The 22,796-nt window shown below is 37.4% G+C and overlaps 1 protein-coding gene across 1 annotated transcript in view; it reads right to left on the bottom strand.

The window, feature by feature from the left end:
• Nucleotides 1–5,883: 5,883 nt before the first annotated feature.
• LOC122059703 (18.0 kDa class I heat shock protein-like) overlaps nucleotides 5,884–22,796 on the bottom strand; it is a 95,522-nt gene continuing 78,609 nt past the window's right edge. Inside the window, exon 2 of the mRNA XM_042622696.1 lies at nucleotides 5,884–6,304. Within this exon, the coding sequence (XP_042478630.1) occupies nucleotides 6,066–6,304 (239 nt within the window). The 3' untranslated portion in view covers nucleotides 5,884–6,065. The remainder of the gene's footprint in view (nucleotides 6,305–22,796) is intronic.

The following is a 22,796-nucleotide window of genomic DNA, read 5'->3' as shown; positions in this document are numbered from 1 at the left end:
TTCTATCTAAGGCCTAGTTTGTGCGTGACGGAGAAAAATGGAAAGGTCAAAGAGGTGGAAAGCTTATATTTGTTTCTCGCAAACTTCCATTTGAAGCATGTTCGGATAAATGTGGTGAAAAATTTACCAAACAAATGTCATTTATTATTTAGTGTAATAATTGATGTTTGTTGATATATCTCTCTCTCTCTCTCTCTCACATCCTCAAATTTCCTCTTTTTCCCATAGAATTTTATTTCACTTCTATTTCCACTTTCTCATGGAGGTGTACCCCATTAAAATAACATATTCCATTATTTCTTTTCATTCATTTTCCTTATTAACCTAACACACAATATGTAGGATCCACTCTCAGAACTCTCTCACCCATTTTATCCATCAAACAAATGGAACCTCAAGATTTAAGAAGATGGAATCAAGATTCAGAACCTTTCAAGGCCGATATAATCTAATCTCAATCTAAGTCTAGACTGATTCATTAGTACGAGTAATCAAGAATTGAGATCAATCAAAACTGGTATCAATCCAATCCAATCCAAATCAAATCAAATCAAATCAAATCAAATCAAATCAAATCATGATTTCCATTTGTTATGGGGTTGAAATTGTTTGCAATTTCGATCTCGTACAATTCCGTGTAATACCACCTTCAGACGGTGACACGTATATTGATACAAATACAATGGTCCAGATATGATACAACTAATAAAACATTAAATCAGTGAAGAGGCATTTAAATCAGATCTGGACCATTGCATTGGTATCAATACACGTGTCACCCCCTAAAGGTGGTATTTCACGAAATTGTACGAGATCGGAATTGCAAACGATTTTTTTCCTTTGTTATGTGCACAAATAGGGAGATGAGAGAAAATAGGAAGAGAAAATAAAAAAATAGAAAAAATAGGAGAAAATGTAGGAGAAGGAGTTTGGTCTTACAGACGAAGCCAATGGTGTCCGGCTTAGGGTGAGGAAGCCTACCTCATCTCATTTGAGACAATTTTGGGATTTTCAACTCCCACTTCATTCTTTTATTTTTGTTAATAAATAGGTTTAAGAAAAGCCGTTACACCACATTCCATCATTTCCACGTCTTTACACATAATAGATAACTACCACCCACTATTCAAGTACACAATAACTTATCAATAACTAAATAAATAAATAACTAAATATTCTTAAATATCCTACTAATCTCCCTCTAACAAATCTTAACCGTTCATGACTTCAATGTAATAATATGACCGTAACAATCCATCCCCCTAAAATTGGTCTTGCCCTCAAGACCATTCTTTTGGAATTGAACTGCAGTGTTGTTTCCGTCGGTGATCTTTGCTTGGCTTAATCGAGGAAGCCATGACCTCGTTTCTCAGGGGGAGAAAATGTACGAATATTTCGCCAATGGGTGTCGTGCCTGAGCTCTGATACCATTTGTTACGTGCACAAATAGGGAGATGAGAGAAAATAAGAAGAGAAAATAAAAAAAAATAAAAAAAATAGGAGAAAAGGTGGGAGAAGGAGTTTGGCCTTACAAATGAAGCCAATGGCGTCCGGCATAGGGTGAGGAAGCCTACCTCATCTCATTTGAGACAATTTTGGGATTTTCAACTCCCACTTCAATCCTTTATTTTTACTAATATATAGGGTTAAGAAAAGTCGTTACACCACATTCCATCATTTTCACGTCTTTACACATAATAGATAACTACCACCCACTATTCAAGTACACAATAACGTATCAATAACTAAATATTCCTAAATATCCTACTAATCTCCCTCTAACAAATCTTAACCGTTCATGGCTTCAATGTAATAATATGACTATAACAATCTATCCCCCTAAAATTGGTCTTGCCCTCAAGACCATTCTTTTGGAATTGAACTGCAGTGTTACTTCCGTCGGTGATCTTCGCTTGACTTAATCAAGGAAGCCATGACCTCATTTCTCAGGGGGAGAAAATGTACGAATCTTCCGCCGGTGGATGCCGTGCCTGAGCTCTGATACCATTTGTTATGTGCGTAAATAGGGAGATGAAAGAAAATAGGAAGAGAAAATAAAAAAATAGAAAAAATAGGAGAAAATGTAGGAGAATGAGTTTGGCCTTACAAACGAAGCCAATGGCGTCTAGCTTAGGGTGAGAAAGCCTTCCTCATCTCATTTGAGACAATTTTGAGATTTTCAACTCCCTCTTCATTCTTTTATTTTTGCTAATATATAGAGTTAAGAAAAGTCATTACACCACATTCCATCATTTCCACATCTTTACATATAATAGATAACTATCACCCACTATTCAAGTACACAATAACTTATCAATAACTAAATAACTAAATATTCCTAAATATCCTACTAATCTCCCTCTAACAAATCTTAACCGTTCATGGCTTCAATGTAATAATATGACCGTAACAATCCATCCCCCTAAAATTGGTCTTGCCCTCAAGACCATTCTTTTGGAATTGAACTGCAGTGTTGCTTCCGCCGGTGATCTTTGCTTGGCTTAATCGAGGAAGCCATGACCTCATTTCTCAAGGGGAGAAAATGTATGAATCTTCCACCATTGTTACGGTCATATTATTACATTAAAACCATGAACAGTTAAGATTTGTTAAAGGGAGATTAGTAGGATATTTAGGAATATTTAGTTATTTGTTTATTTAGTTATTGATAAGTTATTGTGTTCTTGAATAGTGGGTGATAGTCATCTATTATGTGTAAAAACGTGAAAATGATGAAATGTGGTGTAACGATTTTCCTTAACCCTATATATTAGCAAAAATAAAGGAATGAAGAGGGAGTAGAAAATCTCAAAATTATTTCAAATGAGATAAGATAGACTTCCTCACCCTAAATCGGATGCCATTGACTTCGTATACAAGGCCAAACTCCTTCTTCTACCTTTTCTCTTATTTTTTTTTATTTTTTTTTATTTTCTCTCATCTCCCAATTTATGCACGTAACACCATTCTTCACGAAAGAAAAACTCTACAAATAAACAAGAGAGAGACTGAGAAAAGCCAGAACGAAAAATTGAAGAATCTCACAATATCGCGATTCTCCCTTCCTTCTTTCTATGTAGATTCTCCATTATAAACGACAAATCCTTGGTTTCCCCCGTCAGCTCTCACTGTCAGATCATTAGAGACGTGTAGAATGTATCTATAGAGCGGCCAGGCAAGCAATTGCTAAGATATTTTTTGAGGCTCGTTTCACTTCTGACACAGACCTGGAGGGCCCCAATATCGTCGAACACTCCGACTATGTGGACCGGGAGTGCCGCCTAAGAACCGTTAGAAAGGACTCAAAGAATTAATGTCGCCCAGGCCCAGCCCGGCCCCATTACAGACATATTTTCCCAATTTCCATCATTAAATGTTTCGGAAAACTGGAGCCTCTGCTGCGTGTGTGTGACGTCCTGGCTGGCGTTTGCGGCTAAGCATGAGTCTCGCTGACCTATTCGAATTCAAAATTGAAAGGGTCTCACCATATTCGATTATGACATTTTTGGCATCATAAGCACAGTTATTACACATTCCCATGGTTACAAGTGGTGGTATTATATCGATCATATCGTATTAAGTATCAATTAAGATAATTCTTCGATTTTTGATCGATTATTCATACCATTTCAAAGGTAAAATAATAATTTGATCGATATCAAATTGGTATCGACAGATATTGATACCAATACCATCCCTTATATCCATGATCTCCCCATATCTCTCTCTCATAGTTTGAGGAATTGAAGAGGAGCTGAATCCCCATTTCATAATTGTATTAACAAATACCAATATTAATATTTTACTATTTTTTCTTTTAAGTACATGATGCGGTGAAATGATACTCTACCTCTCATGAAAGGTAGAAATTCTATCATTATTGATGTTTTTGTTGACACTCGCATGACCCCCTTATTATTATAAGGGATGCAATGCCTTTAAGGAACTCTCTCTCATTTTTTTAATCATTTTTTTTAATTATTATTTTTTAGAATCAGCAATTATATGTCACTATGTTAGTGGTTATAATACTAATCTGGACCGATATGATATATGATACTGATTACTAAATCATGACTCTAAGAGATTATGACACATTTCAATTCAATAAATTTCATAATTATCATGTGAGACTTGAGAGGTCAGATTTTTTTTTCGGTTGATACGTGTGAGTTTAGATGAGACTTCAAATTTGTGGAAAATAGATCCTGAGGTTCTTTGCTTGTTTGTCAAGTTTTAGTTCAAATAGATTTTGTATGAACTAGTTATTGAAAAATCTGAAACTATTAAAATGATATATAAACAAATAAGAGGGCATATAAACGTACATGAAATGATAAAAAAAATTAATTTGAAGCAATGATTTCGCATATGATTAATCTAAATCATTCCTTAAATATCCAGCTGTTAAAATTAGCACATCTTTTCATCATGGCATAATTAAGTGTGTAGGCATGTAGCCCACATAGACTACAAAACCTCTTAATTACCTTTAGCTCTTTCACCCCAAAAAAAAATCCAAAGAAAGTAAAACCTAATTTCTTTCGTATCTTCTTTTGACCTTTTCATTTATTAAACAAAAATTATTGAAGTGAACTCCAAGCGATCTAAATGAGTACGAGAACAAAAATCGTTATAATCAAAGCTTTGTGAATCGTCACTGAAGTTACATTGTTTGTGGCTTTCAATGACCATGAAGTCTACTAACCTCCTTATTTTACTTCTTCTTGTAGAATCATTGTACACCATATGATCCCTATATCTCCATGTACCACTTGCGAAGATCTTTCAAACCTCGTTCTAATATCACTTATTTTGACGAATGCACAAAGAAGAAACCAAGTAAACAATCAAACATGAACACAAGAAACCTAGTGTTATTTGACACAAATGACTAGATCTACTCAAGAGAACTAGATAAATTTCCACCAGCTAGAGAAACAATCTACACCACTCTCCATCTCACCATGTGATATTCTTTGTTCATACCTATGATTATCCCCATGAACGCAATTGATTTTAGAAACGCTAATCCTTACACAATTTACCGTATGTATAATTGACCCAAAATGAGCTCAATTAACCATAAACAAATCAAATAAAAAATGCACAAGTTCCACATAACACAAGGCACAAAACCCAACACAAAGTGGCCTTGACTTTTAGAAGTTCCATTCAACCACAGAAAAAGAGATTCTCTTTTCACCGTGGACAAATGAAAACTTGATCCAATTCCAATATTTCAAGCAGTTTGAGTGTACTCAACTTGCTAGCAGTAAAACTAAAATCAACTAATAGGAACTAGATCAGCTTAATCACTCATATCCCATTGCCACCAAATGCATATTAAGATAATCAAATGCCCTTCAGACTAGAAGAAGTAACACTTAAATAAAAAAAAAAAATAACTGCCATGGAAGGCTTTAATGAATATTATTTCAAACAGACCATGACTATCCATTTATTGTTCAACAATTGCAACTTGATACCCTAATATCTATTTAATTTAAGTCAAGAAACATGATACCGCAAGTATTATTCTAGGGACAATCTTGAAGTAATAAAATAATAAGAAATTAAAAAAAAATATTTTAGCAAAATATATATTATAAGAAAAACTGAATGATACATGATATATATTAATCTAGGGATCCCTAGATCAGATTCACAAAAGAAGCTATAAAACAGAATATCTCCTCCACCTTCGACATTGTCATCAGCAAAGAAGGCATCCTATAAACTTAAAAATTGAAAAAAAATTCATTCAAATCTATAACATGATCTGTCTAGAGCGTCCCATCTCAAACCTTCAAAAAGATACCCAAGCAGAGTGAACCAAATCCCAGAGCTATAAGAATTGAAAATTTTTCATGACAATTAAAATAGACAAGGAAAATTTCCACACCATTATAATATTTAACTATTATGAAACCACTTATTGAGTTTGTTTACATATACTTGTTCATTCAAGTCATATAAATGAAGGCAACTAATTTGCCCTCATATTGTGATTGTTATGTACGTATACATGCATACATGTACATGCTCATGTAAGGGAAATTCTATCAATCCATGTGAGGCTTTCCTTTGTGATGGCGTCTAGGAACATTAATGGTGAGGACACCATGTTTGACATCCGTGTTTATATCATCTGAATTAGCATCATCTGCCAGAGGGATTTGCTTCCAGAACTGACCATACGACCAATGCACCTCACCATTTTGCTTCTTCGTTTTCTTTTCCTCTCCTTTGATCCTAAGAAGTCCATCCTCAGCTTCAACCTTCACATCTTCTCTCTTTAGACCTGTTGACAATGGCAATAAAGACAAAAGAAATAATATAAAATAAATTGTTTATATAGATAAAAATATAAGAAAATTCAAATCATCATGACACCTCATTTAGACCTTGATACCTTTTTTTTAATTACTCATTATCTTTTTCTCAGAAGTTGTTTAAGATAGAGGTACCAAAAAGATTTTCAAAAATAATTTTAAAGTGATATTCATTTTGTCATTATGAAAGATGCCATAGTTATGCATATTTTTTAAATACACATGTAAAATGATACTATTACCTTTTGGGTCCCGATTGACACTGAGAGGGGGGTGAATCAGTGTGCCAAATATTTTTTCACTTTCCAACTGTACCCTTGATGTGGCAATCACTATTTGCACTTCAATAGCACAGTCTATTGATGCTGCCCAGAGCTGCTATGTATACTACTGACCATTCTTACTGTTGCATGAAACTTACTCACATAACCTATATTGTTGTCCAGAGTTGTCTCATAAACCTCACACGGTAATCACTATCACATACATACACAGTCGTATGCACATCCACATTGCACCACCAAGTGGTCAGGTCTACCAGATGTACACACCCATTCTGCAGCCAAGCACTCCAATCCACAATACAAATACGAGCATACACATCCACAACATAAGAAATACGTGCTTCCGCCAGTTGCCTACATGCACGGAGTAATGCCCACTGTCGGGCTCAACATTTACTCAATACTAATTATGACTGCACCCACAGCCAAGGGAACACATTCCCAGTTTCCACCAATGACATACAATGGCTAGGTTTTCACCCTAGTTTTCTTAGAATGATCTGAGAGGCTGCACCCACGGCAAATAGGTTTAGGTAGTTGTACCTACCAAGGAACACATAGCCCCTGTGTCCAGCACCCACTGAACACCAATAAAATAAAGTTGGGCTTATAACAATGCCCTATAGTGAAGCACTCATACATGCAAATTTCCCCCAAATAGACTGCAACTATCACTTAGGCATTTTATCAAACATCTTGCCTACAATGATTTATAATAATGGAAATTTGGTAAAAGTGAGGTTACCTTGGCAAGGAGTAACCGTCGGAGATGCAATAATGTCGATCTCAACTTGATGCGGATCACAATCACGTTGTCTCGGTGCCGCCAATGCTTCAACCCCGGTTGGCACTTGGGTTTCTTGAAGCAACTCACAAGAATCAAATTCTAGGTTCTTCTTCTTTCTTCTTCTTTCTTTTCTCCTTGTCTTTACTTTCATGGAGTAATAATGGCATTCACATTCACATTCACACACACACAAAGAGAGGAAAAAACTTCTTCTCTATTTCCCTCTTCTTCTCTTCTCTTCTATTTTCTTTTCTTTTCTCTTTGCAACAACCAATAGAACTTGCTACCTTGGTTTCCAGCAGCTTCCTAAGCCTCTAATGGGGGCTATGGATGAAATGCAAGAGGATGGAAGTCTTTCATTCAAACCCTTAGCCTTCCACGAGCTTCAACTCATTTTTCCGACCACCTCAGCAACCCCTCTGCCTGATTTCTTCCCTCTGATGTGTAGATCTCGGAGAGATGAAGAATCTCCAACTTGAATCACTCAAATCGGAGTTAAGATGAGGGAGATATGGCCATTTGAAGTTGGACCAACCAGAACACTCAAAATGGAATCTTCGGAGGTTGGCGTAGGCTACGCCGGCGGCGCACGCAACACGGGCGAAATCTGGGCCATCGGATTAATCCAAATCCACTCTTAATCTCAGCCGTTAAATTATTCAAACGGCTAATAAATATTGACCGTAAGATTAGAATAATCGAGTCAACAAATGATGTCAGCGTGATGCAAGCGCTGACATCGTCAGATACGTTGTCGACGCGCCATTGGGTACGTCAGCACAAAATACGGTGGTTGTTGGCTATCTCTCATGATGGCTGAAATATATTACAGCCGTTGGATCAAGATCTTTAGATCTAGTTTAATCTAGATCTCATGAGATCAAATTAAATGGCATCTATCTGTAGCCCTTTTTGCACATGCGTAACACTATAGCAAATATGATCAAGTGAAGCACCAAACCATTATATATAATACACTCCACCAATGAGAAGCCTCGGATAAGCATCTATCTCGTCCGTGTCAGCACAAAATCTCAGTAGCCTTTAGATGGGCATCAAGCCTACGTGGTCGAATCTTGACCATCCATTTCACTTCCCTTTACTCCTCTTTATTACAATCAAGCCCCTGCCTCCATATATTTCAGTGCTTAAAGACCCCTTGCAACTCAGACCTTCAAAATCTTGAAATTACACAAAAGCCCTTCAAATTTCAAAAATAAATTCCGAAAAATCCACCCAACACCGAGAGCAACTGATGGATTTTCGGTTTGGATTTTCGAACCGACTTTACGGAAACGCTTATAACTTTTTCATACGATATCCGATCGAGATGAAACGAAGTGCGTTGGAATCGTAACTGGATGCTCTACAACTTTTCAGAAGACTCAATCATCTGAATCATCCATGTAAAAAGACCAAAATGCCCCTACACCTTTCCAATGACGTATCTTTCTCATACGGAATCGGAATGCGATGAAATCAGAACCGTTGGAAATATTGTATTTTTGTCGTATTGTTACATGGAGAACACTTCCTTTAAAAAATTCATCTTCAATGCTGAAACTACCCTCAACTGCGACATGCCATAACTTCTTCATACGGTATCGGAATGTGACAAAATCAAATGCACTAGACTAGGTAAATTACAATCTGTCTTTTTCATGAAGAACCGATCTTCAAAAAATGTCATTTTCACTGCCGAAAATGCCCCCGATTATAAATAGGCCAATTTTGTCAGTTTTGACTTAGAAACCCGCACCACCTATTAATGATGTATTAAACCACTCCATGCATACCAAACTGCTCTGTTATCTCATCGGTGACACTGGGCATTGCCATGTCATCATTTTCATCCATATCACCCAAACTGGCCACGTCATCACCGCCACGTGGCCGAGTTGCCAACAAGGACAACCATAAAACAACAGTATGCTCGGAGGCTTGGATTTGATTAAGTTTGTAGTCCTCTTCATCAAAAGACGAAGAAGTATTATGAAAAAGAGCAAGGATTTGGGTTTTATCTTGCTCGAAAATTTGTAGGGAATTGATTCGTTTGGAGACTCTACAATACTTAGCAATGTGGCCGGGTTTACCACATCTAAAGCATCCTTGAGAGTCCGGGTTTTGCTTAAAATCTTTTTGATTTTTAGGTGCCTTGAAAAGCTTCTTGTACTTATTATATTTTGGCTTTGAAGTTGACTTTTGGTAAAATTCTGGGGTTGTAAAAGGTTTGCGAGAGACATTTTTTTTGGATTTATAAAAATTTTTGTAATATTTTCTTGAAGATTTATGTTTATGTTTGGTAGGTAGTTTAAGGGGAGCAAAGCCAAATTGCTCACAAAAACCTCCTAATTCTTTTTTGTAAAATTTTTTTTCTTAACCTAATATCAGTGCAAAGGGCTAAGCCTTCTTCATGAATTAAGTTAATAATTTGACCATAAGTCATTTGATCGTATGGGATAATCCCATCATTTTTTTTCTGAGTCTTTGTTTGATTTTCTCAGAAAAAGGGTAGGAAGACCTGTAAGAAACTTCTCTTTCCAACAAGGAAGATTAGCATCAGGTCTAGTAAGGACTTTGGTTAAGAAGGTGTCATTGTACCATTTGAAATCATGAAGTGTTTGGCACCTAAGGTTTGATAACTGCTCAACAGTTCTATCTTTGAGACGGGAAGGATTTCCTAGGAAATAATTTGCTATGCTGAAAATAAGAGTATTAACAGCATCTTCAATGGGTTCCCCTAAGTGATTAAGCAAGGGTGTTCCATCGAGAGAAGTTTGAATTGCTATCAAAATTTCTGTTTTTTGATCGTCGGTCAGGACATAATCCCACCAACCTTTGAGTTGACTAATAAAGCTGGAAATAAGTAAAGTAGCCACTGCACTGTCTTCAGTGTTCTGAATACGGTGTGCATTGCTGACCATAGTCATTTCCTATAATTTGTTCATGAGATTTTATTCAGACAAACCATCTATGTTCCACTCATAGATGATACCACTTTGGTAAGAAGCTTGAGGGGGTTTTCCTCTTGCTTCAATTTGAAGGTCTGGGAAAGTTGGGTTTTGTGTGGAACTTTGGCCAATCTGATTAATTTGAGGATTGAGTTGAGGAAAATCATCGGACTCAGTATCAACAGATGAATCCGAAGAATACCCTTCAAGGGTGAGGACACCACCATTACGAACAGCAGACTCAGCAGTTGGTTGGCTTTGAACTAGAGTTTGAGGGGCTTCCAGAGAAGTAAGCCGGTGATTAAAATCGTCAAGGATATAAGATTTATTAAGTAAATTTTATTGTTGTCTTGGAATATTATAAGGTTTAAATAAGGGTGTTGAGGAAGGAACCGGAGCCGAAGTCATAGATGACGAGGCAACCGGTGTAGATTGGACAAGGCATTCAACTCGTGAAAGTTGATTGCCTATGGTTTGAAGACTTAAATTTGTAAAATTTAGTTGTTCAATTTGCTTTCTGTTTGGATCTTCCTGATCAGTGACTTTAAGTGGAGAAGCAATAATTTATGTATCTTTGTAAGCATATTTGATGCTTTCCACCGGAGGGTGGATAGCGGTAGTGGTAGGACCGGCCTGAAGGGTCCAAGATTTGTGAGAAGAGGTTTGAGTACATATTTGATTATGCCAAGGGTAATCTATGTTATTGTCTTGGGCATAAATATCAAAATATGTAAAAAAGAAAACATTTGTTTTAAGGTTTGTCATGAAATTATACCAGTTTGTTCTAATTTGAGCTTGTTGTTCTAAATTAAAAGTTGTTAAGAACCATTCACGCTTTTGTTTGTTTTTGGGTGATTCAAAATCATTTCTAAGGTAAGGTTTGTCAATTTGGTATTCATGATCAACCTGAATCATGTAAACTCCAGATCTATGTTCTGGTGGAGCTACATCAGAAGGTGTTGGAGATTGGGATTGATTTTGATTGGTTTGTTGCTTAGGATGGGCAGGTTTAGATACAGATGATGAAACATCATAAGTACCATGAACAATATTTTGGGTTTGGTAAAGATCAGAGAGATTTGAATAATGAGGTGGGGTCCTAAGAAGAGGAATCCAATCATTAACAGCTGCTCTAGTTGTTACGTCCCTTTGGGAGGAAGACGAAGCATCAGAACACGATCTTCTAGAGGTTTGGTAGACAGGAGGAGGAGGCATTCTGTCGAACCGAATGGAAACTAAACTATCCAGGTCTTGGGTAATAGACTGAATATTGGTATTTGAAACTTGAGGTCAATCCCCAAACTTGGTCAGTGGAAAGACATCTCTTTCCCTGAGGAATGGCAAATGCAAACTGCTACCATTCCACCTCAAGTTTTAAATAACAATATTCAGTCTATTACCCAAGACCTGGATGGTTTAGTTTCCATTCGGTTCGACAGAAGGCCTCCTCCTCCTGTCTACCAAACCTCCAGAAGATCGTGTTCTGATGCTTCGTCTTCCTCCCAAAGAGACATAACAACTAGAGCACCTGTTAATGATTGGATTCCTCCTCTTAGGACCCCACCTCATTATTCAAATCTCTCTGGTCTTTACCAAACCCAAAATATTGTTCATGATACTTATGATGTTTCAACATCTGTATCTGAACTTGCCCATCCTGAGCAACAAACCAATCAAAATCAATCCCAATCTCTGACACCTTCTGATGTAGCTCCACCAGAACATAGATCTGGAGTTTACATGATTCAGGTTGATCATGAATACCAAATTGACAAACCTTACCTTAGAAATGATTTTGAATCACCCAAAAACAAACAAAAGCATGAATGGTTCTTAACAACTTTTAATTTAGAACAACAAGCTCAAATTAGAACAAACTGGTATAATTTCATGACAAACCTTAAAACAAATGTTTTCTTTTTTACATATTTTGATATTTATGCCCAAGACAATAACATAGATTACCCTTGGCATAATCAAATCTGTACTCAAACCTCTTCTCACAAATCTTGTACCCTTCAGGCCGGTCCAACCACTACCGCTATCCACCCTCCGGTGGAAAGCATCAAATATGCTTATAAAGATACAGAAATTATTGCTTCTCCACTTAAGGTCACTGACCAGGAAAATCCAAACAGAAAGCAAATTGAACAACTAAATTTTTTAAATTTAAGTCTTCAAACCATAAGCAATCAACTTTCACGAGTTGAATGCCTTGTACAATCTACACCGGTTGCCTCGTCATCTATGACTCCGGCTCCGGTTCCTTCCTCAACACCCTTATTCAAACCTTATAATATTCCAAGACAACAACAAAAGTTACTTAACAAATCTTATATCCTTGACCAAATTAATCACTGGCTTACTTCTCTGGAAGCCCCTCAAACACCAGTTCAAAGCCAACCAACTGCTGAGTCTGCCGTTCGTAATGGTGGTGTCCTCACCCTTGAAGGGTATTCTTCGGATTCATCTGCTGATACTGAGTCCGATGATTTTCCTCAACTCAATCCTCAAATTAATCAGATTGGCCAAAGTTCCACACAAAACCCAACTTTCCCAGACCTTCAAATTGAAGCAAGAGGAAAACCCCCTCAAGCTTCCTACCAAAGTGGTATCATCTATGAGTGGAACATAGATGGTTTGTCTGAACATAATCTCATGAACAAATTATAGGAAATGACTATGGTCAACAATGCACACCATATTCAGAACACTGAAGACAGTGCAGTGGCTACTTTACTTATTTTCGGCTTTACTGACCAACTCAAAGGTTGGTGGGATTATGTCCTGACTGACGATAAAAAAACAGAAATTTTGACGGTAATTCAAACTTCTCCCGATGGAACACCCTTACTTAATCACTTAGGGGAACCCATTGAAGATGCTGTTAATACTCTTATTTTCAGCATAGCAAATTATTTCCTAGGAAATCCTTCCCGTCTCAAAGATAGAACTGCTGAGCAGTTATCAAACCTTAGGTGTAAAAAACTTCATGATTTCAAATGGTACAAAGACACCTTCTTAACCAAAGTCCTTACTAAACCTGATGCTAATCTTCATTGTTGGAAAGAGAAGTTTCTTACAGGTCTTCTGAACCTTTTTTCTGAGAAAATCAAACAAAGACTCAGAAAAGAAAATGATGGGATTATCCCATACGATCAAATGACTTATGGTCAAATTATTAACTTTATTCATGAAGAAGGCTTAGCCCTTTGCACTGATATTAGGTTAAGAAAACAAATTAATAAAGAAAACAAATTTTACAAAAAAGAATTAGGAGGTTTTTGTGAGCAATTTGGCTTTGCTCCCCTTAAACCACCTACCAAACATAAACATAAATCTTCAAGAAAATATTACAAAAATTTTTATAAATCCAAAAAATATGTCTCTCGCAAACCTTTTACAACCCCAGAATTTTACCAAAAGTCAGCTTCAAAGCCAAAATATAATAAGTACAAGAAGCCTTTCAAGGCACCTAAAAATCAAAAATATTTTAAGCAAAACCCTGACTCCCAATGATGCTTTAGATGTGGTAAACCGGCCACATTGCTAAGTATTGTAGAGTCTCCAAACGAATCAATTCCCTACAAATTTCCGAGCAAGATAAAACCCAAATCCTTGCTCTTTTCCAAAATACTTCTTCTTCTTCTTCTGATGAAAAGGACTACAAACTTAATCAAATCCAAACCTCCGAGCATACTACTTCCAGTTCTTCTAATAATGAGAATTTTCAAGCCTGTGCTTGTGATTCTTGCATTATTGGTTTAAGCTGTGAAGATTGTGCTCCCAAATCTGTCCGGATGCTTCGTGCATCACCCAATTCAAACATTTTTTATTATATTGATAATCTGACAGACCCTGAACATAAGAAGGCCTGTCTTGAACATCTCAAACAAAATGTTTCTTCACAAAATACTCCTCAACCTTACAATCTTCAACAAATTATGCAAAAGTTTGAGAAGTTATCAAAACCCTTTATACCCGACCATTCCAGCCGGATCAAAACCCTTGAAACTACCACTGCATCTTTGCAGTATGAAATCAAACATATCAAACAACAATTAACCTTCCTTAATAGGCAAATCCAACAAGCCTCAACTTCAAATAATGAACCATTAACAAATCCTTTTGCAAACCAAGAACAAGCTGAACCTAACCCTGTTATCCCTGGTTTTGTGTCTACCATTACCTGTCAAAACTAGTATAATCACATAACCTTAGTTATTAATGCTTCATTCAAATTTTCTGCTATTGCTTTAGTTGATTTTGGTGCAAATGCCAATTGCATCAACGAATGTGCCATTCCAACCCAGTTCTATGAACGAACGACCCAACGCCTTAACACAGCTAATGGATCTGGGTTGAATATCCAGTACAAACTTTCAAATACCCATATTTGTAACAAAGGCCTCTGCCTTCCCCAAACTTTCATCCTTGCAAAAGATCTTGACCAAACCATAATTCTTGGTCAACCTTTCCTAGAAAAAATCAAACCCTTTAAAATTACCCAAGATGGTATTACAACAAAATTCCAAGGTCAAAAAATTACTTTCCCCTTTTTACAAGCTCAAACTTCTACCAACCAAAGTCTTAACAAAATTAAACAAATAAATTTTCTTAAAATAGAGCTTCTTCACCAACGAATCTCTAAACAAATTAAAAATCCCAAAATCATTCATCAAATTAATCAAATCAAGTCCAAATTTGAGTCCAACCTCTGTTCTGACGTCCCTGACGCTTTCTGGCATCGAAAGCAGCATATGATTTTCCTTCCTTATGCTACAGGATTTTCAGACCTTCAAATCCCAACTAAAGCCCGACCAGCCTAAATGAATCAAACCCTTTTAGAAACTTGCAAGGAAGAAATTAATGACCTCCTGGCAAAAAAACTCATTCGGGCTAGTATTTCTCTTTGGAGTTGTACAGCCTTTTATGTTAACAAAGCTGCCGAAATTGAATGAGAAACTCCCAGGTTAGTTGTTAATTACAAACCCTTAAATGATGCCCTTCAATGGGTTAGATACCCTATACCAAATCAAAAGGATCTTTTACAAAGAATTTATCAAGCAAAGTTTTTTTCAAAGTTTGATATGAAATCTGGTTTTTGGCAAATCCAGACTCATGACAAAGACCGTTACAAAACTGCCTTCACAACTCCTTTTGGCTTATATGAATGGAACGTCATGCCATTTGGCCTAAAAAATGCTCCCAGTGAATTTCAGAAGATAATGAATGACATTTTCAATCCCTATGGACAATTCACCATTGTCTATATTGACGATGTCCTTGTCTTCTCAAATTCAATAGAACAACATTTCAAACATTTAAGATCATTCTACCAAATAATTAAATCAAATGGACTTGTTCTCTCAAAAAGAAAAATAGAATTCTTCCTTACCAAAGTCAGATTTCTTGGCCATCTGATCGAAAGAGGAACCCTTACCCCTATCAATCGTGCCATTACCTTTGGTGAAAAATTCCCTGATCAAATTCTTGATAAAACGCAATTACAAAGATTTCTTGGAAGCTTAAATTACGTTCGTGATTTTCTTCCCCAAATTAGTAAAATTGCTGAACCATTATACCTTCGGTTTAAAAAGAAACCAACCCCCTGGTCTCTAGCCCAGACTACGGCTGTCCAAACCATCAAAAAATTTGGTCAAAGAAATCCCTTGCTTATTCATCCCTAACCCCGAGGCTTTTAAAATAGTCGAAACTGACGCCTCAGATATAGGCTACGGAGGGATCCTTAAACAAAAACTCCCCAATGACAACAAAGAACAATTAGTCCAATTCACTTCAGGTATCTGAAATTCGGCTCAAAAGAATTATAGTACCATCAAAAAGAAAATTTTATCAATTGTTCTCTGCATAGAAAAATTTCAAAATACATTATTAAATAAGCCATTTTTAGTTCGTGTTGATTGTAGCGCAGCTAAATATGTTTTACAAAATGATGTTTCAAATCTTGCATCAAAATAAATTTTTGCCAGATGGCAAGCTTTATTATCAATTTTTGAATTTCAAATAGAATATATTAAAGGAGAATCAAATTATGTCCCTGACTTTCTTACCCGTGAATTCCTACAGTGCTAGACTCCACAAATCAACCTTATCAGGATGGCTCCCCCCTAAGGAGTCCACCTCTTCAAATTCCCTTATCAAAACCAAATCTAGTTATGGCGCCTTTGCAGCACCATCAAACCAAATTGTCACAAGGAGCCAGTCCCAGTTGGCCTCCTCAAATAAACCTTACTCCCATGCTGTAGTTTTGTCCTCTACAGAAGGACCCCTCCAAACCACAAACAAGCCAAGTTCCTACAAACTACACAAGCCAAACCTCTCCAAACTTCCCAAGGTTCCATACACAAAAGCCAATACCATGAGAAACCTTACAAAGAAGACCTCTTTACTATTGAGGAACCTCTTTTCAAAATGTCGGATTCTCCCGTCAAGGTAGCTCAAAATATTTTCTTTCAAGGATGGCACCATCATTCGGCTTCTGCCGCTAAAAATCAAGAATTCTACGAGTTTATCCTTGTAGACACTGACTCTGTCAGGTTCAAACTTAATTATGATAGAAAGGATCAAACTCTGGTTACCCACACAACGGTGACCATCTGCAAAATCCTCACCCTTCAAGATTGGGGCGGTCACCCCCTCACCACAAGAAAATTTCTGGTGACCTTTCATCCTCAAACTTATACAAATTGTGATTACCAGGAAGCCTGGTATAAAGCCTTCTATTTCCAAAACAGGATCCACCGCCATTCTTGGTTTTTCTGTTTTGAATACAGATTCAATAATCAAACACCTCTTTGGTTCCCTAAGTGGTGGGACCAATATGGTCCTATGATTGATATCCTTCCACCACAAATACAAAATTCATTCCAAATATTTTGTCAAAACTCGACCCCACAACCACACAAACCTGACTTTCTCCGGTTCTTTCTCCACTGTCGTTTGGCATGGATACTTTACTGGGAATACCAAATATATGATTTCCAGACATTTGACTGGGCCGCCCCAGTCCTTTGCCGGATCTTCAACGTCAAATAGTGGGACAACTGCGACGTCTCCAAATGCGAAAAGACGTTTCTTATCCAAAGCCTCACGGGTCTCAAACCAGTCCCGACCCCGCCAAGTTCTTCCAAATCAAGCATCAAAAGTGAGAAGGAAGCCCTTCTTGCCTGATTGGCTGAGCTCGGTTCCGACTCAGACAACGATGAAGGCTCTAGCAATTGAGCCTACAGTCTTGGGTCCATCAAAGGATCTATGCCAGCCCAATGCTATGGCCAAGACCCTTATGAAGATGACCCCGTCTACGAGCCCACCAGCTCCAAAGCATCTTCCTCAAGCAAATTCAAAGAAGTAACCTCTCGAAGATCTCGTCGGGCCACAAAATCAAAGTCCTCCTCGACCAAACCCTGATTTGGTCCTCAACATCTGCTAGGACGGTTTTAAACTAACCGATTGGTGAAATCGAAAACTCACCTAGTCAAATAACCTGTTATTGTCCCACGTTAAAGGACAATCAACCCAATACCAGGCTCAGACAAATATAGTACAAATACTCTTGATCAAACCAATATGGAGAACAGTGTCCCTGACATGTGGTTTGTGGTGGTGCGATCATAGAAGATTCTAAATCAAAGGACAAGAGCAACTCCAACTTTCGGCGCCTACAGTGCTGCAAACAGTCTCCCAAATTCAAGTACGCAGTACCAAATATAATGAAATTATGTACTGTTCAAATTGTAATTTCCAACAGTTCCAAATGAAACCCAAATGCACCGAAAACTCAAATGTAATTCAAATGTGTTTCCTTACATTATAAAAGGAGCACAACCCCATTACCCAAACCACTTGAAAAATTCTCAAACTTGTAGTTCCAACTTGTAACTGGTAACTCCAAACTTAGAGAGAGAGAAGCTCCGAAGCTCCCTTGTTCTCTGCAAATCATCCAAGCTCCACCGGACTCCCGAAGTTCTTCGTCGGTCCTCAAACAACCAGGTTCCGATCGTCTCTACAAGTCCGATCGCCCTCAAAGGTTAGCACCAGCAAACTCCAAAGCCCCCTCTAAGATCAACATATCCTTCTTCTTCTCAAACCTTCCAACCCAAACCTACCTAAGGACTCAAGAACTCTGTATCAAAATCTCCAAATATTATATGCAAAGATTACTTTAACTTTTAAATTATATCATTATTTTCTGCATTTCATCTGCATATAGCTCGCTTCTTGTTCTATCCTCAGATCAAAGCCTACAGTCTTGCCTCTTGATTATGAGAAATAGATCTGGTTAAGCAGCTTTTAATTTTGTGCAATTTCATATCCTTTTATCTTTATTTATTTTAAGTTCATGGTCTTGTTCTTCTATTTCTTTATCTGTTTATCTTAACTCAACACGATTTAGTTCTAAGTAAGGTATCACACATATCTTAGTGTTAGTCTCCTTGCTGGATCGGAGTGCGGTATTGCACCCATCTCGTCCTTCTTACCATACAGAACCAGGAGATCCCTGTTTCCCTGGATTTTGGTATAGATCGATCCTATCATCTGTATGTATGTATTCTCGGTTTTTCAAGTTAGGTAATTCATTACAGTTTGATTTGTACCATACGATTTTGCCTTAGATATCAAAATTAAAAAATATCAAACAAGATTTCTTTCTTAAATACCAAAAGAGAAAAGGCTGGGTATGCTAACTGTTTACCTAGGAATAAGGCATGCTAGCATCTATTGGTCATTGGATAATATAGTTGCAATATTGGCTATTGGATGTAAAGGGCCAATATTAGTAATATATTGAGCGTAAATAGTATAAAATGAAAATACATAGTACATGTCAGTTGCGTCTGCAAACTATGTAATGTTTTTTCAGGGAAAAAAGTTCCCTATGGAGATGATCTGTGGCAGATACTGGCAGAGAGCCCTTAGGGAGATGTATGCAATCCAACGATGAGCGATGTTTTGTGAATTTGGGTCTCATTTTTGTGGATTTCGGGTCAAAACCAAAGTGCTCCCTAAAGGATCATAATGGTGTCCGGATCTGAAGAGAGAGGAGCAAGAAAGAAGAGGGAGGAGGAAGAAAGAGCAGCCTCAGCAGAGTTGACATAGTGAACACCAAGACTAATCCTCTCTTTTGGTTTCTACCAGGAACCATACTGCTGAACTATCTTCAGTTGATTGTTGTGATTAATAACTCTCTAAAAACAGTAATAGATAATCAAAAATAAAGATTTGCAGAAATATTGGAAGCACTAAGTAAAGAACTACACATTCAAGGAACATTCATCACTTGAATGGATTGTAACATATCTGAGACGGCAATGACTACGTCACCTAACTGAATCATCCCTCTGGCCTTCATTAAAGAAAATGTTCTATTAAGGTTGTTCTCCATATCATCAGAAAAGCTCAAGAAAAAGGGTATTAGGCCCCACTATAGGTTCAGACGCCTTCGCATAGATGTTGTGGTAGTGAAAGACACCATGTGTCCCATCTTTGTGTAAACAAAAGGGGCATCCACCCCCAAATTATTGGCTGAAACAACACAAGGCATCCTCATTCCTAGCCCCACAAAACAATGTCTTAATGCCAATAACATGCCCAATGTTGGATTTTAGGTTTGTTCGAAATTTCAAAAGATTTCACTTAACAAGACAGTGTGGGTATGAGTGTGGGTCTACACTTATATATAGGTGCACAAACACATTCGTATGTGTATAGGGACACTTGTATATGTACAAACACATCTATATATGAACAGATACATCCATACATGAAAAGGTACTTTGTCTATATATTCTATAGATGGTTTGAAAATTTGACAATGGATTTTAAAACAATTGGTTTTGTTCTTCCCACTCTGTGTTCTGTTTTTGCAAGTCTCTTTGTGTCTGATAATGAGTATGGCCTTCGGACTTCCCTGTGTAATCACATATTGGAGTGCACCTTATGTGATTGGGAGTTGTTTTATCTTGGAAGTAAAAACGTAAATGGTCAACCCGGTTGCACAATTAGGGGCATTTAAAAACCTTAAGAATATTTTTATTCTGATACGACTCAACTCGAATTATGTTTGTTCCTAATTCAAAAAGAAGGATTACTACAATGTTGTGAATTCATACATCATCTACTGCAAAATGCAACATATCAGATAAGTCTTATACTCTACGTATTTATTTTCTGACACCCAATGATAATGTCATAATCATTATAAACAAACACAATAATACTTTTTTTTTGGTAGAATAACAAACACAAGACCATGAGGTAAAGAACAATGGAGCAAATCCACTCAATAAGCATGCAGAGAGGGTTTCACTGCTGAACAGAGCCACTGAAGGATCGCAATGGTGTCCGGATCTGAAGAGAGAGGAGGAAGAAAGAAGAGGGTGATTATGGAAAGGGTTTCACTACTGAACAGAGCCGAAGAAGGAAGAAAAGGGGGTTTGAAAGAGGTAGCACCTTGGTTTTGATCGGAAATCCACAAAAATGAGACCAAATCCACAAAACATTGCTCGTTGTTGGATCGTATACTACCGCGTGTCAGTATCTTAAGGGCCCTCCGCTAGTCTTCGACATAGATCGTCTCCACAGACAATTTTTTCCTAGTTTTGCTCTGTCCCTCCTTTTTTGCTGTGAAAATTCTCCTACACATTCTCTCTCTCTCTCTCGCTCTCTCTGCCATTTAGTCGCACCGTACAACGCTCTCTCTTGAAGAAATCTCACCGTAGAAGATTAGGCTTCCCTTCTATTATTACTAAAGGTGGCACTGCAACTTTGTGCCGGGTGCTTCAATGCTGCACTGGACTGTGGTGTTTGTGGCAACACATCAAGTTCCTTTCCCACTCAGCACCAGACCCATTGTGGATTGAAGTTGAAACTTGGGAAGGGCTTGCAGTGAGCGTAAAAGTCGCTTAGAAATTGTTGTGACACTAGAGCTTTGGACGACGAATCAAGTCGAGGACTCAAGGACTCTATAAAGGGCTACTGCCACAACTTCTCCCCCCAAGTCAACCTAACGTAGAACTTTCTTTCCCTATTTGAAGTACCTCCATCTACACAGAAGAACAAAACATATTTTACATATACAATTTGTGAAGGGTATTGAATTGAACCCATGAACCTATGGAGTTTAGTTTGCCTGCAACCCATTTGTCCCCGTTGTCGTGCATAACTTGCCCAATATGACCGCTCTATGGTCCCTTTTCTTCTCCCTCTCTCTCTGCGTCTCTTTCGCTCCTTCCTTTCCATAGATTCCGCCGATCCTTACACACAATCATCTGCATCTTCCCTCTCCCTTGGCTACCAGCCCCGCCCCACCCTCACTCTCTCCTCCTCTTTGTCTACATTCACCCCACTTCCATAAAACCTCTACAACTTTCCCCATACCCTACCCCACCAAAATAGTGGTTACTACTTGTTTCGTTGCCCTTTTTCATAATCAGAATTATATTTTTCGTAACAAAATCTATATTTGAAGCTCTCTTCTCTAATATGTTCCCATTGTAAGTTTGATTTTCTGGACTTGGATTTTGAGTAGCAGAGATGGAAATGGACTGCAAGTGTTCTTGGAGATTGTCATTTTTTGTTTGATCTACAAATAGGAGAAGATCAGAAGATGGAGCCTAAGTCTATGAGATAGCATCTAATTATCTTTTATTTTTCTAATTAATTAATTAAATTAATTTTCCCTTTAAGCAAGTGTGTTTTGATGAGTCAGTTGAAATTAATGTTGGGTTGTCCTGCAATATTTCCTCCATTAATGAGATTCATCAACTGCTTTAAGTTGGTACTACTGTTGACAAAGTCATGGAAACCAAAGTTGGTGATGACTTACATTTATGGTGATGAGGAAGGTGAGATGAGTTGGTGTTACTTAGTGTGTTGGGGAAATGGGTTTAATGTAAGAGTGAGAAGGCGTATGGAGAAGAAGAGAGAAATAATTTGAGAATAGAGGTGTAGAGATAAGGATAAAAGAGGTGTAGCTTTACAAATAGTCTAACACACTATAGAGAGAGAGAGAGAGGAGAGAGAGAGAGAGAGGAGCAGTATTTGGGACTAAAAAAGAAAACCTCATATCCCTCTTTTCCTTTCCTCCTCGATTGGTTGTAGCTTAATGGTGGATTGAAGTAATTGAAGCAATATAGGTATGATGACGGGATTAGGAGCTACGTTGCCTGCGACGATAGTGTACTAAAGTCTACAAGCAAGAAAGACGCATCAAAGAGACACAAGAGTTGAAGCTTGCCATTCATTTGTGTTAAAGAAACGTTTCAAGTGCCTTTAAGTTTTCCATTCAAATTTTAAATTTTAAATTTTAAAATTTGAATGACCATGTAATCTTATCCTATCATTATAGCTGATCTTGTCTTTATACCTGTATAGTTGTAACAATAAAACCTCTGTAATTTATCCCTTTCAAATTCTA

This window comes from Macadamia integrifolia, chromosome 13 (assembly GCF_013358625.1).
Source record: "Macadamia integrifolia cultivar HAES 741 chromosome 13, SCU_Mint_v3, whole genome shotgun sequence".
NCBI classification, from domain to species: Eukaryota; Viridiplantae; Streptophyta; class Magnoliopsida; order Proteales; family Proteaceae; genus Macadamia; species Macadamia integrifolia.
The sequence above is the reverse complement of the archived record's forward strand: the minus strand, read 5'-3'. Positions and strand labels throughout refer to the sequence as shown.